This window comes from Perca flavescens, chromosome 20 (genome assembly GCF_004354835.1).
Source record: "Perca flavescens isolate YP-PL-M2 chromosome 20, PFLA_1.0, whole genome shotgun sequence".
In the NCBI taxonomy this organism is placed as follows: Eukaryota; Metazoa; Chordata; class Actinopteri; order Perciformes; family Percidae; genus Perca; species Perca flavescens.
The window spans coordinates 9,938,369-9,956,941 of record NC_041350.1 but is presented as its reverse complement, the minus strand read 5'-3'; the positions used below and the strand labels follow the sequence as shown (position 1 = coordinate 9,956,941).

Here is an 18,573-nt window from a genome sequence, read left to right as displayed (position 1 = left end):
GACCATTTGTGGCTTCTCAGGGTATGTACATGCTCATGTAATTGAGCCTGTTTGTGCACAAGCAGATAGATGTGATATTGGTGAGATCTGTCATTGTTCATTGCATAAAAGTGTGAGTAAACATTTCATTTAAACCAATTTTCTTGTTCACATGGACACATCAAGAACTTGTTCTACACATGCTTTGAAAAATGAGACACTTTGTGTTGTGTATTGACTCTAGAAGCAATACGATGCAGGTTGTGACACGTTGAAACGTAAGAGTGAAATACAAACCGTCTAAACGGCAGCAGTGAGTGCTTTCTCTCTCACCGTTGCTGGGTTTGATCACTGCAGTTCTAGAAGCAGGTCTGGGGATGTTGGAGTGTAATGTTCTGAGCTCTGAAGGTGCTTTATTCAATGTAACTGACAAAACAAGAAAATCCATGTAATAACCTCAAAGACACATCTGTTCCCACATGCCCTCATCATCCAACATTGCAGTCAGGCTGCTACGTGAAAGGTTATCACCCTTATTAGTAGCACAGGTTGCAACATATCTCGTGCACACAGGAACATTCCCACATCACACACACACACACACACACCCCTGTGCACCGCTGCACCCACACTCCATTGTTTATACATAGGTTTATAATGTAGAAGCATGATTACTTAATGCTACGTTTACACGTTGCCGGCTGTTTTCATAAACGGACATTTCAACGTTTTCAAAAATAACTGTGCACAGCTGTCAGTTTTCAGAAAAGTGTTTGTTTACATGTACCCGTGTATATATGCCGTCAAGAGCACGCCAAACCTGTAGGTGGCAGTGTAACGAGAAGCTCAAGCCCACGTTAGCCAATCAGAATCCCGAAAATAGGAACAACAGCAACGAATCACTTCCTCTATCTTCTCTTCCTCACTTCCTCGGCTGCCTAAACCTCCGTTTGTCTCAGTTTACATGCAAAATGTGCAAACAAAGTTTTCCAAAATCTCCACTCTGGCCAGAATTTTTAGAAAGAATCATTTTCAGAGGAGAAATGTCTGTTTTTCAAAATAACCATGTACGTGTAAACGGGGTATAAAGCAAGACCACCTGAAGCATCTTATCTCCTACTGCTACTGAAACAACATAGTACATGGGATTGTTGCATTCTGCTTCACTTTTTAATTGACCCACACAAAGATGTGTGACAAGATTCAATTCAATTCAATTTTATTTATAGTATCAAATCATAACAAAAGTTATCTCGAGACACTTTACAGATAGAGTAGGTCTAGACCACACTCTATAAATTCCAAAAACCCCAACAATTACAGTAATTCCCTCAAGAGCAAGCATTAGCAGTGGCTTTTGCGACAGCCACAAAACTCCCTTTTAGGAAGAAACCTCGGCAGACCCAGACTCTTGGTAGGCGGTGTCTGACGGGCCGGTTGGGGGCGTGATGAACAGTGGTGATAACAGTCACATTAGAAGTCACAGTGACTTCGAAGGTTATCGTGGAAGTTCATGTCATAGCAGGGCACATCGTGTCATACTGAGTAGTGCAGTCTCCTATACCGGATCCTGACTACTCTGTGCATAGGAACATCACAGCAGGGCGTTGCGGGATGTAACGTGGCGCTGCAGAGCACGGGTGGATGCTGCGGATGCAGCAGGACGCAGCAGGATGCGGCCGGGAAATGCAGAGAATTGCAGAGCATAGCTCTGCGAAGAAGAAACATAAGGACTCCGGGGAGTAAACTCCCCAGAGCTAGATTAGTAACAAGCATTTCTGGGACAGGATGCATACAAAAGTAACAAGTAGAGATGAGAGAGCAGCTCAGTATGTCTTAGGGAGGAACAGCCTCCCCGGCAGTCTAGAATTGTAATAGCATAACTTAAGAGAGGCAGGTTAAAGAGAGGTGCCTGGTCGGGCTAGAACTCTCACCAACCGGATCGGGCTGTACTGGCCTGCCTCCCTCTACTCTCGCTAGATTATTAATTATACAGTATATAAAACAGATGACTACGAGGAGAAGCAGGTGGGCCGGGTTAGGCGGACGCTGCAACTCCCCACTCATTAACTATAAGCTTTATCAAAGAGAAGAGTTTTCAGTTTACTCTTAAATTAGAAAGATTAGAACAGTAATAGAGGAGGACGTTCTGCGTTTAACAAGTCTGTACAGAAATTTCTCCAAAGATGCTCCCTTTGTTATGGTTTCACAGACAGAACCAAACGCAGACTCCGAATGAATTAAGGTGAATGAAAAGAGGGACTCATTGTAAGGGAAAAGTGGATTAGAGGTGGGATGAGCGAGAAAGCTGCCGGCACAGGCAGGGGGATGGTAGTTAGGGGTAATGGCTGAAGATGTTGGAGCGAGGCAGACGAGTGACAACCATGGGATTGGAGTGGCTCGCTGCGGTGGCTGAGGGAAGGGGATTGATCATGGAGCACAGGAGAATAAGGTCAGGTGAGGCACAAAAAACCCTCGAGAAAAGAACAATTTACTAGAACAAGGAACGGCCTGAGGTGTTATCCACCACGATAGCTGACTGATCTGGAGATGAGAGGCTGATTGACCCGGGTAGATATACTGAGCTTGATAAACTTGATGGAAGGCAGGTGTGTATGATCAGCAGCAATCAGGAGCCAGGAGGGAGCAGAGGAGCGTCACTCCCACAGACACAGAGAGACAGGAACACACAGGGGAGCGAAAAACACATAAGGTAAATCTCACTTCCCTGAAATTGCATCCCCAGCTCCTCCACTTGCCTCCCTTCCAGGGGAAGAGACGTGAGCAAATCATGGGAGAAGAGTGGAAACAAGTTAATATGGTTGTTTGAGATGAGCCAGGCCTTCGCAGAATCGATCACCCGCGATCGCCACCCAATGCATGCCGGTTAGATTTGTGTCCGACTTGACCCCGACTTGCTCTGACGTCATGCACACGTGGGTGACAATAACCTCACGAGATCAAGGCAGCCCCAGGTTTGAGAGGCAGGCAGCGCAGTTGATTTTTTTTTTACAGGCTGCAAGACCCAAGCGGACCCAGGGCATGGTGGGAATCGCCTGACTCTTAGCTGATCTAACAGCTGATTGGTTCAGAATCGACTCAACATGACGTTTTGTATCAACTTTTTATTGTTTTTGAATTGGAGGGATTTTAATTGCTATTTGTCTGATTTAGAGGCCTATTCTGTCTCACTATGTGAACACACGTGTGGCTGATAGTGACGTTTAGAAGTCAGAGACTAAATCGGTTCAGATAACTGATCATCTCCAGTCTGTCAGATCGCATGTAGAGCATTTTGACGGCTACTCCGTCATAATAAAAACAACTGGAGCCTGCGTACAAGCTGATGTTACATTTTATTAAATTGAAATCGGACCTAACAGGATGTGAGTGTTTCTGTGACTTCCTGTTCAGACTGAAGTCTCCTGTCCGACTTGACAGCAGATTTTTCTCACCGCCCCCGGCTACTAGCGCCTGCTCTCGTCCACTTTACAGGCGAGGACACACTTGCGGCCTTAGTGACAGTGTTTGTTTAGGCAATCACCCATCCATTTTAAGGGCCTTGTAAATGTGTAGCTGATGGAATGATTTGTCAAAACATTAGTACAATATTGTCACATAAAATATGTCACAACTAGTCCTGGAAATGACATTAATGCTTTATTTCTTTCCAGAGGTGTTTTTAAGTCACGGTGTATACTGTGACTATGACTGATCATGTAATTCTTATACAGATGGTAAAATAATTACTGAAATACAGATTTGGATAGAACATTAATGCATTAGTACATTGCAAATCATGGTGCATATTGTATGAATTAACTTACCGGTAATGTACTTTATTATACAGATTACAATTAGTTACATTTTGTATGTTTTTGTTACATTTTCAATGAGGAAATGGTGCAAATGTTGTAAACATCATTCATTTATAATGTGATTTAAAGTATCCAGCATTAGTTCATTGCATTAACAAGTGTTGCTTCACGTGCATGCCATTTTGAGGGGCTTTTAAAATTCTATCTTAAAAGTTGTTACATCGTCTGAAACCAAGAAAGTGCTCTTTATCAAACCGTAGCATACAGTGGCTTAGAGAGCTCAACCACAAAGTGAAAACCAAACAAATAAAACCAAAATTTCAACCAATTTTACAAAAAAACGGGTCGATATAAAACATTCTACATTATGTGGAAACGGTTGGGGAGGGTTGGAGAAATGGGAGAGGAAATTATAAAAGCCTTCAGGTATTTTTTCACAGCCCTGTTATTGAAGAAAATACCAAAGCCTGGAAGGCAGGCTCGGATATGAGTGTGTGAGTATTTGGTGTAGCCAAGTTGGGGCCAGGTCCTGCCTGCAGTCAGGAATGAGCACAGGGACAGTGGGGGACAGCTCATACACACCTTTGTACTATGCATTTGTGTGTGTGTGTATCATCTATCAGTTAGGCTCAAGCCCACAGACAGGAAGTAGAACATTGAGAGGAAATTGACCTAAAACTGATAGCGTAGCCTCAGGCGTCCTCTGAACCTGTTTCTGTTTTCTCTTCTCGTTCTCTGTTTTATCTCTCAGTCTGCTCCTGGCCCGCTCTTATTCATTTTCTATTTGTGTCATTCTATCTCTCGCTCTCTCTTCTCTGTCAATCTGCTTCCCTTCCTGTCCATTTCTCTGTCTAGAAAATCCAGCACTCAACTTGAACCTTGAATCTTGTTCAAATTCTCTTCATGCTTAAGCTCTGCTTATCAATACATTTGATACTGAACACCTGCCTCTCAGCTGATCTAACATCTGATTGGTTCCGAATCGACTCAACATGATGACGTTTTATATGAACTTTATATTGTTTTATAATCAGAGGGATTTTATTTGCTATTTGTCTGATTTAAAGGCTTATTCTGTACAGAACACATTTGTTGTGTGTTTAGAAATCAGAGAGACTAAATCTGTTCAGATTACAGATCATCTACAGTCTGTTTATTAACATCAGCAACAGATCGCATGTAGAGCATTTTGACAGCTACTCTGTCATAATAAAAACAACTAGAGAGTGTGTATGGGTCTGATAACATTTTATTAAATCGGAATCGGACCTAACAGGATGTGAGTGTTTCTGTGACTTCCTGTTCAGCCTAAAGGCTGCTTGAAACGGCTGTAAACTGTCCGACTTTACTGCAGCTTGTTGTCACCGCCCCCTGTTGCTGCCGCCTGCTCTCGTCCGCTTTACAGGCGAGGTGCATTTGATCTTGAACGAGCCTATTATCTGTAACATGCCAAGTAGAATTTGCGGTCTCCAGTCAGCGATTGGTCCAGCTAGGTTCGATCCCCCCACTTCCTGCTTGAGGCTAGAGAACACTGATTGGCACAGCACCCTGTCTCACCCTCCAATCATGAAGAAGCAATCAGGCTTGTGTGTGTGTGTGTGTGTGTGTGTGTGTGTGTGTGTGTGTGTGTGTGTGTGTGTGTGTGTGTGTGTGTGTGTGGTATATGGTGCCTGATCGTCACTTGCGCCAGCCGTGATTTCACTTGATCAGCCTGCCAACATAACTCGGGGTGTACTTTTGTGAATGTCTGGTTGAATGCTTTGCTGAAAGCTTTAATTGTTGAAAGATTGTTAAAGGTGCCATGGCATTAAAATTTCACTTCATGAGGTTTTTTAACATTAATATGCGTTCCCCCAGCCTGCCTATGGTCCGCCAGTGGCTAGAAATGGTGATAGGTGTAAACCGAGCCCTGGGTATCCTGCTCTGCCTTTGAGAAAATGAAAGCTCAGATGGGCCGATCTGGAATCTTCTCCTTATGAGGTCATAGGGAGCAAGGTTACCTCCCCTTTCTCTGCTTTGCCCACCCAGAGAATTTGGCCCACCCATAAGAGAGAGACATCATGGCTTTCAAACGAGCAAATTGGCAGTTGGTCAAGGCCACACCCCCAACCTCCACCTTGCCCCCCTCTCCTCCTCAATAGCTACAGACACAGAAATGGCACATACTACGGAAAGCTCATTGTGGGACCGGCTCTAGTGGCTGTAATTCTGCACCAAGGCTGAATTTCGGTAAAGAGACTTCAGATACAATATTAGGGGACCACTAAGGCCTATATAAAAACATCCAAAGAGCACCATGTCATGGGATCTTTAAATATCAGATGTAAGACTACTTGGGAGACTGGACCAGGATTTAGCTTTAAATACTGAAAATTGTTACACATTTAGATATTTGATGTTTAACCAGCATCCACAGGTCCTTTCTTTCCTTTGTAGTGTGTGCACCTGTGATTCTGTTAATCCATTTAACTCTTATTTTAATAAATATCTTTAATTTACCAAACACACCTGTTTTTATGTTGCTTCCCTTTACCCTAATAAGCTGGGTTGTAACAAAGGCACACTGAACAAGGTCACAAGCTAAGGTTTATACCATAACATTCATATAAATCAAATACAGTTTTTTTTATTATTCATTTTATTTATTTTAATTGTGGGAGTAAACCGGTTCACCCGGAGTAAACCTACACAATTGTTTGAAGAAACCAGATCACCTGGAATAAACCCACACAATTGTTTAAGGAAACCGGATCACCCGGACTAAAGCCACCCCCGGACTAAAGCCTTTCATGCTGTGCCAGTGATTGGAAATGGTGGTTGTGGTTGCGGTTGTCGTAAATAGGGAGATAACCTCACCTTTTAATGTCTCTCCTGCAGAATCTTGATGGGTGGTAAGCGTACATGCTTTGATGTGTTTTTACACCCCTGCTTGACTGTACTAGCCGATCGCTGCATGTGTGGTAAGGTCTTCATAGCTGGCAGTGTGTTTGGTTGACATAGTGGAAGGACATGCCTTTTAAGGTGTCTCTCTGCTGACATAGTGGGAGGACATGCCTTTTAAGGTGTCTCGCTGCTGAATCTTTGACCGGTCTTTGTCTGATGATGTGTGCGCTGCACCTTATCAAGGATGGATTTCAAGTGTACATGCTCTGGTGTTTGCATAGACCCCTCCAGGCATCCCGGCAGGGTGTTTGGTGGAACTGGTGCCAGGACACTGCCCTTTAATGTGTCTCTCTGCTGGGTCTTGAGCACACGTCCATATTTGTGCATAGTCTGGTCCAAATATGCAGTCCGTGAAGAGCTTTGGTTAAGGGCAGTGCCACTTCTGATGAGGGGCGGGTGTGGCTTGAATTGACTTTCTGTGAGCTGCACTGTCTCTGAGATGGGTGGGAAATGTACTTGTTTTGAAGTGGGTTCAGTCCCCTGCTTGACGGCACCATCAGATTGCGGCATGTTTGCTAAGGTGTTTGTGTCATTAGTGCAACCTGTAGTTGCCGTGGTGTTTGGTGGACATGATGTTGATGTATTTTTAGACTCCTGGTGGACCTCACTAAAAACAAGATTTTTGCTTTTTATCAAGTCAAGTCCTGGTTTAATCTTCATCATCCGTCTATATAAGCAATTCATTTGATCATCTGTTAGTTTGGCTCGAGGCTTCTTAGGTCTGAGTACCTCGTCTATTCTGTTATAGAGGTCTTTAAAGCTGGGTATCGGTGATTCTGGTGGTGATGGTGTTGGAGACTCAGGGCATGCCAATTGAAAGTTGCTTGTCTTCGCTGTGTCTGGTCTGCCTGTCTCCTCCTGGTCAGCATTTTCCTCAAGGCTGATTTGTGAAGCACCCCATTGGTCTTTCCCAAAGAGGCCTATGTAGGTGCCTGTGTTTTCCCACAGACAGACATTGCAGTTCCCTGCGGTAATTAACTTTTCACAAGTTGGGTTACACTGAACACTCACCACCCCTGTGCTGTGAGATTGCCAGGAGCGCAATAGAGGAGGTGGACACAATGACACGCGCCACCCATTTATATCCTCAAATGGCCCATTGTTTACCAGTTTTTTAAACCCAAATGCCTGAATGTCCCACTGATAAATCTTCCCGGTAGTATCCCCGGTCAGTAATATCTGTTCGTTGGGATCAGTTGACATGGTGGTAATGACTGCTCCTTCATCCTTCACTGCCCTGAACTTTCCAATCAAACCTCCCTTGCTAATAACAGACCAGGCATATATGTTGCCATCTGAAGACGTCAGCAGTGTGGCTGTGTCAACGCTGACCTCCCTGGTCTTCAGACATTTGATAAGAGGTGTGTTATTCACAGCAGTCTCATTCCCATTCAGAGATTTACTATGTAAAGGGCTATTCCCAGTGCCTCTGACATGCTTTCGACTCTTGTCACCAAGCAGAATCCCTGTCTGGCCTTGAGTTTTTTTGTCTGCCATGTTTGTTCGAGGGCTCTTACTGCCATTGAGCCAGTAGAGAACCTCGCCAGTGTCGGCCTCCCAGATAACAATATTTCCATTGCTGGAGGCAGTAGCCAGTGTGTTTTCATGGGCATCCATTGAGGAAATGTCATCTAAATAATCATGCTTCAAAAATCTGTTGTCATATCCGTGTATGTCCAGGTCATAAATGATCTTGGAGTTCCTTCCTGACACAAACACCCTATCGTCTACACAGACGATACCTGTCACCTCCCTTTGTACGATAACAGGAAGAATGGCAAGCTCTGTTCCGTTGTTGAAGTTCCAAAGTTTAACTTTTCCATCCTGGGAAATTGTGATCAGTCTGCGCTTTAGTCCATCAAATGAAATAGCAATGTGCCCCACATGCTGATCTGGAGTGACCTTGAACTGCATGACGGCCGTTCCTGTTAAGATATCCCACACTGTCACCACGCCATTTTGGCAAACAGAGATAACCTGTTTAAAAATGTTGTGATAGAGAGCACAGCACAGGTTCTTGTCATGCGATGTTAATGCTTCTTTAAACACATCGGTTCCTCTTCCAAGATATTTGCCAATATCTGTGTTAGCTAGGATTAACTCATTGTTGTGTGTGTTGTAACACACACTGGAGATAGGGCTCTGCATCATTTCTTTAATCTTGAAGCTTTGCAAACAGATCATTGCATCCTCGGACCAAACACGTACATGGTGGTCCTGCGATAAACTGACGAAAACTTTTTCCTTGGGATTTAACATTATGTGGGTGATGGGTTTGACATGTCCCTTTAATTCCTGGATGCACGACAGTGTTTTGTGGGGAAACCACACCCTCAGTAGCGCATCCGTCCCACCGGTCACCAGATACCCAGAGGAAGTGGAGTATTCTACACAGGTGAAGAACTCCATATGTCCTCTGCTCTCAAAGACTTTTGTAGACAATTTGGTTTTGGATGTCTTGGGTAGAGAAGCGAGGACCATTGTCTTGGATGAACTACCGCAGATGGCAAATGAGCTAAGTGATGGAAAGTATTGGATCTGACTGCAAATGTCATGGAAGATGTTGACCTTCACACATAGAAAGTCTTTAGAGGTGTTTCTTAACAGGGTTGAAACATAAACCGTTGGATAATCCTGCAGAGTGATTTTCTCGTACGCATCTTTGAAGAAGAGGCCGTTTTCATGTATGTTGTAGGAGATAAACACAGACAAAAAACCTTTTACATCGCCAAAGGAAAACACTGCTTTAGTGCCATTGGACCAGTAGTTCATGGTATTCACTATGTTGTCCTCTACTATTAAAGAGTGGCTGGTTGAAAACAATGTAGGGAATTCATTGCAACGATAGAATATTAGTTCCCTGTCAGAAGTGGAGATACCCAGGTGTTTGAGTTCTTTGATGTAGACCATGTCATTAACATGCATTTTCTTGCTGTGCGAAAAAGGAAGTGTGTTTTCCTTTTTGTATAATTGAACTGGGTATGGGGTGTCAAAGCTGTCAGGCCAGAAGTTGAGGATACCATTTGAGCTGATGGAGAGGTATTGCCCTTTTTGGTAAGCGCTGGTTTGTCCTAATAAAACCTCAGAACCACGATCAGGTTCCATGTCATTCTCGAAGGGACGGTGAATCAGACGAACAATCGCTTTATGGTGATCCACAGATATCATTTTGATAGGTTTGGGAAAGCTTTGATTTTTAAAATCCATGCTTTGTGATGCCTTGTTTTTATTCACCAGGTAGTCTGTTAACTCCCCAAGGTCCACACCTCCATCTCCATTTGTGTCAATCTTCATGTGGAGGGCAATGAGATCTTCTTCATCCATAGTAGGGAATAACTCCTTCATTGTCTCACAGAATTCCTCAATGTCCAATCCTCCACCTCCATCAGCATCCGCCTCACGAAATAGCCTTACAATCTCTTGCAGATTTTCAGCAGTAAACATGTTGTCTGTCTTTGTAAGTTCACTTCTGGTATCCATTGTAGACTTCTCAGTTAGGTCCTCTTCTGTATCTGTGTGTCCTTCTATTACTATATATATGCGAATTAACCAGTTGCTTAAGAATTAAAGTGTCAACCCATGAGATGTCAATCCTGGTTAGAGAGATATTAAAAACTAGAAACTACTATTTCGTTCCCTTAACCGCTTTTGAATTGGAACTGGTATCGTTCAATTCTATGACAGTTGTGTTGCGTTCAGTCCAAGATGGCACCGCTGCAGCTTGGTTATGGGTGTGTTTGTTGTAATGGAATGTTGCTACAAGTTCTCAGAATTGTGTGCAACGTTCCGTTTCTGTATATCAAAATGTAAAATGGATCGAAGATAGTGACCTAAGTGAAAGATAGTGACGTAAGAAAAGATCAAAGCATCCTTCACATGAAAGTCACATGAAAGCCAATAATGATGTCATAGTTTATGAAGTGAATGATTTTTTTTGTTGAAAAAACTTTATTTAACAACAATTTATAACAAACAAATACAGACATTAGTAATTGACAATACAGCTTCTCATCTCATTGCCTTTCTACAAGCATTTAACAATTCATCATTTACAGCTTTAAATCATAATTCATCTGCAGAAATATTTTTTTCAACGTTCATCTTCCTTGACCGCAGAAACTGGCATATTAGGAAAGTTTTGTCTCTAAAGTTTATAACAATTGAATTTCTAGCGGAAAATGGATACTACAGTTGCGCTTTCGGTCTTCAGTGAAAGCATACAACCGTTGGTTTGTTAGTTAGTATCTATTTTTTGTATACAGTACGGTTACCTAGCAACCGAGGCTTGAAGAAAGCAAGTGGTAAACAGTTGTTCAACATCTTGTAAGAACTGCTTGGTGAGTGGTTAGAATGCTTACCTTTGGTATGGGAGTTAGGAGTTTGATTCCCCTGTGAGGTGATCTTAATTTTGTAATTTTGGATTGGATAATTTGCATGCAATTGCGCAAGTCAGGGCCCGCGAACGCGATATTTTTTTTTTTTTGCAGGGTGGTAGGGGAAGACTCATGAATATGCCTGCTCTGGTTGGGTTGGTTAGGTTTAGGCAAGAGGAGTGGGAGTGGTTATGGTTAGGGTAAAAATGTCAGAGCGATAATATTCCAAAAAGGTGTAATACATGAGTAGTATGGATAACTGTGTGTAAATATATGCCAAGGTACTGTAAATGCACAGGGGTGCAAATAGCATACATTGATATTTGTACCAGAGGGGGTATTAATAGAACACATTGCTGTGTGCACCGGCGGGGTACAAATAGCATTCATTTCTAATTGCACCAGGGTACGAATAGCACTTCTGAATGCAGGGTACAAATAGCATACACTGCTAATTGTACCAGGGGTGCAAATATTTTTTTCCCTTTACAAACCAAGCCATTTTTTAGCGTTTTTTGCTCATGTCACATTATTACTCACTGGGAGCTCATTTTGCACTCTATCTGCAAGTCTGGTATGTGGTATCAATTTTTGTTTTATGTCAGAAAATATGGGACATAGAAATAAGTGCTGAAAATGTGTATAAGAAAAATTTAACAATTTAAAACGTTGGAAAAAGCAAAAACAAACTGTGAAAAAAAGGCATCAAAAATGTTGAAAAAACAAGTGTTTTTTTTCAAGGTTGACAGAAGGACAAAAAAAAATCAATGGCGGACCTAAGCGGGAGTTGGAGCGGGATCGCTGACGGCGCAATAATCATTTAATGAAGGAAGTATCTTTAGTGTTTGCCATACATTTGTTATCACTGTTAATGTGTTACATCAATGTAAAGCTTAACGCTTTAATGCTGGGTTGCAGTTTGTTTTGTGCCATTTGTGTTTGTAAAGTTCAGTGTCCGGTGGCATTTTCATCTCTTGTTATATGCCGTTACTGTATATGCGTAACGTTAGCAGAGATTTAGAAATTGGCGCGTTTATCAGTTGTAGCTGCAGGATGGGAGGTAAAGCTGCACCTTGTTAACTTCACTAGCAACGTTAAATGAAAGCTAAAATGTATGAGTAGTTTCCCATGTAAAATGTAACGTTCCGTAACGTAGCATTCATATTGGTAAACATCCTTTTCTTGTGTTTGCTACCTTTTAATTAACAGGGTCTAAGGAACAAACGGAGGTGGTCATTGAGGATGCAAAAACCACAGCAGCAACAAAGAGAGATGTTGAATAGATTATTTGCTATATTAGAGATTGGCATTCAAAAATTAAATGCATTAAATTAACTGGTTTGTCTGTGTCTTTGTTTTTTGTGTGTATATATTAAACTGTTTTTCAAGCTGACGTTTGATTCAGTCTAAAATAACGTTAACTCAAACTAAACACTGGGAAAAGCAGGCTACAGCTAAATTAAGACTTTACAGTAATAACAGTAAAGAGAAGTATTAATTGATTGTATTTTATTTGAGCACAAGTAAAGTAGAACTGACTTAACAGCTGCAATATATTTTAATGGTTATTGTCAGGTTTTGTTTTGAGGATCTTTTAAAATTATTACATGCTGTCTCAGCTAGCGGTTAGCCGAATTAGCTGTTAGCTTAACTAACGTTAGCTTCCCGGTGTTATCTTCTGCGCATGCGCTAACATCTTGCGCATGCCGGATAGTGCAGGCAGCACAGATCGGGTTCCGACAGTTAGTCTACTCTCTCCCCATTACCATAGTAACAGTTATTGAGTGGGGCGTAGGCAAATGAACAGCAGCTCATAAATATGTAATGAGCAGCAGAAACAGCACACTCTGAAAAGGACTGAGACAGAGGGTAATAGAGGTAGGTAAGATTATTTTCCTACAAGCTATTTCCAGCAAACAACTTCAGAAACATGTTTTCTGGAACTCATAGACCTATTTTAACTTGTTGAAACATAATATGGGATATTTAATAGTAATATATTCATTATTCCAGATTATTGTTTTGTGTGGAGAGAAATAATGTACGTAACATAACTTCCATGCCATCAGGGCCTACTGGTAGAAGTTGGACAACTGTAGAGGTGACTTTGCAATGTTAAAATTACAGGACAAGAGAAATTGAAGCCCTCCTACCTGCTTAAATATATTATCAGGAATGAAGAACCAAATGGATTTGGAGTTTTCTACATATTAGACTTTACATATAAGACTTTACTTTAAATGCGTTGTTCATATTAACAAAATCCAACATTTCAAAGCCTCCGTCACGTGTTTTACATTGGTGGTGTTTATTGCTCCAAACAAAATCAATAAGCATTTTGTTGATTTCTTTGCATGTGGATTCATTAACGGCTAAAGAAAAAACTGGGTATAAAAATCTGGACACACCCTTTGCTTTAGTTAACGGAATTCTGCCTATTATGGATATCTCTTTGTAGCCACATGTTAAAGGTCCCATGGCATGAAAATTTCACTTCATGAGGTTTTTTAACATTAATATGAGTTCCCCCAGCCTGCCTATGGTCCCCCAGTGGCTAGAAATGGTGATAGGTGTAAACTGAGCCCTGGGTATCCTGCTCTGCCTTTGAGAAAATGAAAGCTCAGATGGGCCGATCTGGAATCTCCTCCTTATGAGGTCATAAGGAGCAAAATTACCTCCCCTTTCTCTGCTTTGCCCGCCCAGAGAATTTGGCCCACCAATGAGAGAGAGACATCATTTTTTTTCTAACAAGCAAAGTGGCAGTTGGTCAAGGCCACACCCCCACCCTCCACCTTGCCCCCCCTCTCTACTCCTCAGACACAGAAATGGCACATACTAAGGAAAGGTCATTGTGGGGCTGGCTCTAGTGGCTGTAATTCTGCACCAAGGCTGAATTTCGAGAAAGAGACTTCAGATACAGTATTAGGGGACCACTATAAAAGGGGTATATAAAGCATACAAAGAGCACCCTGTCATGGAACCTTTAAATATCATTAAAAAAAATCACACGTTTTCTTCAATAACGGACCTTTAATGCAGTGTGCTATTTATTGCTACTGAAGCTTCATGAACAATTAGTTTTATTTGTTGACCCGATTAGATGGTTCTACCAAGAACCACACCATCTTGGTTAATAGAACAAGGCTCAAGGAATGGCAATTCAATGTGCTTTAAACCCTTTGTTGAATAGAGAGCGCCATCTATTTGGCTCAGGAAATAAAGACTATCATCTGTGAAGCTTCATTTCAATATCACTACTTTTTGCTTTGTGGAACAGCTCGTCAGCGTAATATGCATATAAATTAATCAATTGATGGCTGAATTTCTTCCGAAGTTGTCATTGAGATAAAATGGAAATATAATTCATGAATAATGAATGGTGAAATACCTGCCTTAAGTCTTGTTAAATTTGAACTTTTAGTACAGTATAACAGAGCTTTACAACAGCTTAATCAGAAAGACTACTTCAATCTTTTCTTTACTCCTGCACTAATTACTACCTATCAGTTTAACTTAACGGGTTAGTCGCTTTTGGCCAACAATGTCACATCACATAGCCTCTGATGACCACCAGCTGGATCTGCCTGGACTCAATCTGATGATGGCTGGGCCGAGTGGTTTTCTTGCTCACCGATTATAAGGGCCATTGCTATTATTAAATATGTGTCAAACATTTTCAACAACTTATTTAACCAGTCAACTTTCAAATGCAAATTCAAAATAAGTCGTCAACATTGACTTTTTAGTTCCACACGGTACACGAACAGCGGTCTCCTGGGTGGAAGTCCTGCGTTTGTTTGATCCATCCCTCTCTACATGGACTTTGTTGATCTTTATATTATGCCACCTGACTTCCTCCTTTGCTCCACTCATAATTATTATGACTACTAGAGGTCGCCGCCACTATAAACGTAAATATTGCTCGTAATAAGATGCTTGGACAAACAACCTATGGTTTTTTTTTTTTCAGGGGACGAAAGTCTCGTAATTTAACTGCATTGACAATTTTTGTGCTTAATCTATCATGTCCTAGAATTTCTTGCTTCCTCCACCAAATTCTAAAATGTGTGTGTGTGTGTGTGTGTGTGTGTGTGTGTGTGTGTGCATGTGCGTTCCCACAGAGAGAGAAAGTAAGCTAGAGAGTGGGCGAGAGAGAGAGAGAGAGAGAGAAAAAGTATTTTCAACTTTCATGCTGTCTTTATACTTCAGTCACACACCCAACACTTTATACTGAGAATATACCGGTGTCAAGGAAAAATATTTTGATTTCAAGGCTCTGTTTCACAGCCAAAAACACAACAGCAGGGAGAGATCAATCACAACTCCTCCTCTACCTCCCCCCCCCCCCCCCCCACACACACACACACACACACACACACACACACACAGACACACACATACACCACAGATGGATGCTGAGGTAGTGGGCGAAGGGTTTACAGGTAGGACCAGCTGAGAGGGAGAGCTGAGGAATTCTCTTCACTTAGACAGTACTTACAGAGCCAGCAGGCAGCAGGACAATCACATTCTTTTCATTTTACATTTCTATAGCCAGAGGTTTGGTAGCACTTACAGATTCACAATGTCTAAGGACACATACATTCACTCACAAGTGTCAACATTCAGGACAGCAGCCTTTGTTCGCTCTTTGTGTCCTCATGACTGATCTCAGCACTGAGAATGACACATAAACCACCAGGCGCTCTTCATCCTTGCCTCCTTCCAAAACTTCCTATCGTCTTTCTCTCCTCCACTCCTAAATCCCACCCTGGCCACCACTTTGACTCTAATGCCCACAAACTTTTGTCTTTGCCTCACAGCAAAACCCAGCCTGTCGATAATACTCTTGGCTTCAAACACAAAGAGACCTGGACACCATTTCTTCAGTGGGGGCATATTCCGACAAACACATTGTCTCTCCTACATCGTTATTGTTGGGAGTCTTCAGCCGGAATCACCTGCGTCTTATGCCTCAGTGTTTTAAAGTAACAGATATATTTTGCGAAGGTAGAAAGCCGTGAGTTTGTTGCTTTTTACAATGCTTTTTACGTGTACTGTCACATAATGATGAACCCAATGTCGCGTTAACGCAAACACGTTTTAACGTGACATTTTTTTAACGCGTTAACACAGGATCTGTATTGATGACTAGTATGGATTCAAATGTCTCTCAACACCATCTCCACCTCTACCTGCTGCGTCTGTCTGTCTGCCTGTCTTTTTCTCTCTCTCCCCAGCAGCACGCTACATACAAGGAACTGAAATTATAGATAACGCATCTAATTTAGTTTTGGGACAACATACAGTACATGGTAAACGGCCTCACAGACATCAACTGAGACCATCTGACGAAAGAGTTATGAATTTCAAGGTGGACTCATGAGTCAATTTAGACTTTGGTTCACTGCATGATCTCATGGTCTCCTGGCGTATGTCTTATCATCCAGAAAATTCAGCTGTCCTGACCTGAATAATTTATAGATGCTCCCTAAATCCCAGAAGATGACATACTGTCTAAAAACAGCCTCACTCAATGTACAGTGAGCTGCATTCCCAAAGCTGTTAGAGCTTTAAAGCTGCTTTTAAATGCACAACATGTCCTTTTCTGCCCCTCTGGGTCTCGTTTTGAAGTAGCGTGAGATAAGGGGAGTTGTTGTCTTCATCCCCATTGCCATCATTGAAGTCGGCTTCTCCTGATTCCTTCAGTATTCATCGTTCAGGAGTTTTTTTTTTTTTTTTTTTTTTAATCAGGAGTGAATGATCTGCAGATGTCTCCTCTACTCCAAAACAAACGGACCCAGTAAAAACTCTGAATAAAGCAGTTTCGTTGCACGCATCGGCGGAGGGGCTGCGAGCCGAGCTGCCGCTGACGTTTGCTCGGCTTGCTTCTCTGATAACCTAATAATAAGTGTGCTGAGTCCCATCCTGTACACTCTGTACACAGACCCACAGCACAAACCGGATCATCAAGTTTGCAGACGACGCATCTGTGGTGGGGCTGATACAGAACGACGACAGGGATGAAATTCAAAAACTGGCTGCGTGGTGCACTGACAATAACCTGGCACTTAACTCCACCAAAACAAAAGAGCTGATTATTGACTTCAGGAGGAGGAGAGAGGAACCGGCTCCTCTTTACATCAAAGGAGACGTGGTGGAGAGAGTCACTGACTTCAAGTTCCCGGGTACATCCATCTCCCAGGAGCTGACATGGACTGTGAACATCACCTCTCTGGTCAAGAAGGCTCAGCAGTGGCTATATTTCCTGAGGACCCTGCGGCGAGCAAATCAGCTGTTGCTGTCCTTCTATCGATGCTCTGTGGAGAGCATCCTCTCTCATGGCATATTCTGGTGTGGTTTGCTAGCTGCACTGTGGCCGACAGGAAGCTGCTACAGAGAGTCATTAAAACTGCACAGGGCATCATAAACACACAACTACCCACCCTAGAAGACATTTACAGGGCTTGATCTTTGTGTCGGGCCGAAAGCATCACACAGGACTCCTCCCACCCAGCCAATCACCTTTTCACCCTGCTGCCCATCTGGGAAGCGATACAGGTCCATGAAGGCCCGCACATCCAGACTTATGAACAGTTTCTACCCATGTGCCATAAAGGAACTGAACACTAATAAATAATGGTGCAATAGCAGTCTTTCTGCGAAAAACAAATGTGCAATATCTGACTTTTTTTTTATTGATGTATTTATTATATTTATTGTTTTTATTCTGTGTCTTTTGCCTTTTATAAGGGTAGTTGTCATTTTATTTGTGTATCACTGCGGGTGAGCTGCAGAAACATTTTGTTGGACGGCTGCTGTCCAATGACAATAAAACGTATTCTGTTCTATTCTATAAGATAGACATGGCCAAAGAGTAAAAGCCTTCCCCCGGTAAAAACATATAGTTAAAACCGACCAAGATATAAAAAGAGTATGTTAAAAAGGTAGCGTAAAACTGGATAAAACGTCAATTTAGGACAACTTCTGGCAGACAACCACAATGCTGACTCATGCGAAAAGGGGATATGACAGGCGACCAAATATATTGGGTTTTCTCTGGTTTTTAAACATAGTTGGCAGCATTTGGGATAATGCAAATATACAACTCAACAAAATATATAACATAGGTCTAGTCGTTTTTACACATTTTAATGCAGAAAGGTTTCTGATTATACCTTTAGGATTGTTTCTTGGAGAAAGGCATGATGTTGGTAGGAGACTGATCTGTTAGGCAACTTAAATGACAAAAAAATACAGTACATCCATGTGTCCTAAGCAGAATATTGGATCTGGCGTATGTTTGGACCATATTCTGATAGCATGTTTTCCTTATTTCTCTGCAAGGATAGTTTTCTAAATACACTTAAAAAATAACAAATTGACTATTTAGGTCTCCAAAAAAGAACCAATTAAGATGAAATATGGCAACCCTAAGGACCAGACTAGTCTTTTTAAACAAC

The 18,573-nt window shown here is 42.0% G+C and overlaps 1 protein-coding gene across 1 annotated transcript; it reads right to left on the bottom strand.

Annotated features, from left to right (window-relative positions):
* Nucleotides 1-6,575: 6,575 nt before the first annotated feature.
* Nucleotides 6,576-10,471, bottom strand: LOC114547225 (WD repeat-containing protein on Y chromosome-like). Its single transcript, XM_028566465.1, has one exon. The coding sequence runs from the start codon at nt 10,218-10,220 to the stop codon at nt 6,855-6,857; it is 3,366 nt and encodes a 1,121-aa protein (XP_028422266.1). The 5' UTR covers nt 10,221-10,471; the 3' UTR covers nt 6,576-6,854.
* Between the last annotated feature and the right edge of the window lie 8,102 nt (nt 10,472-18,573).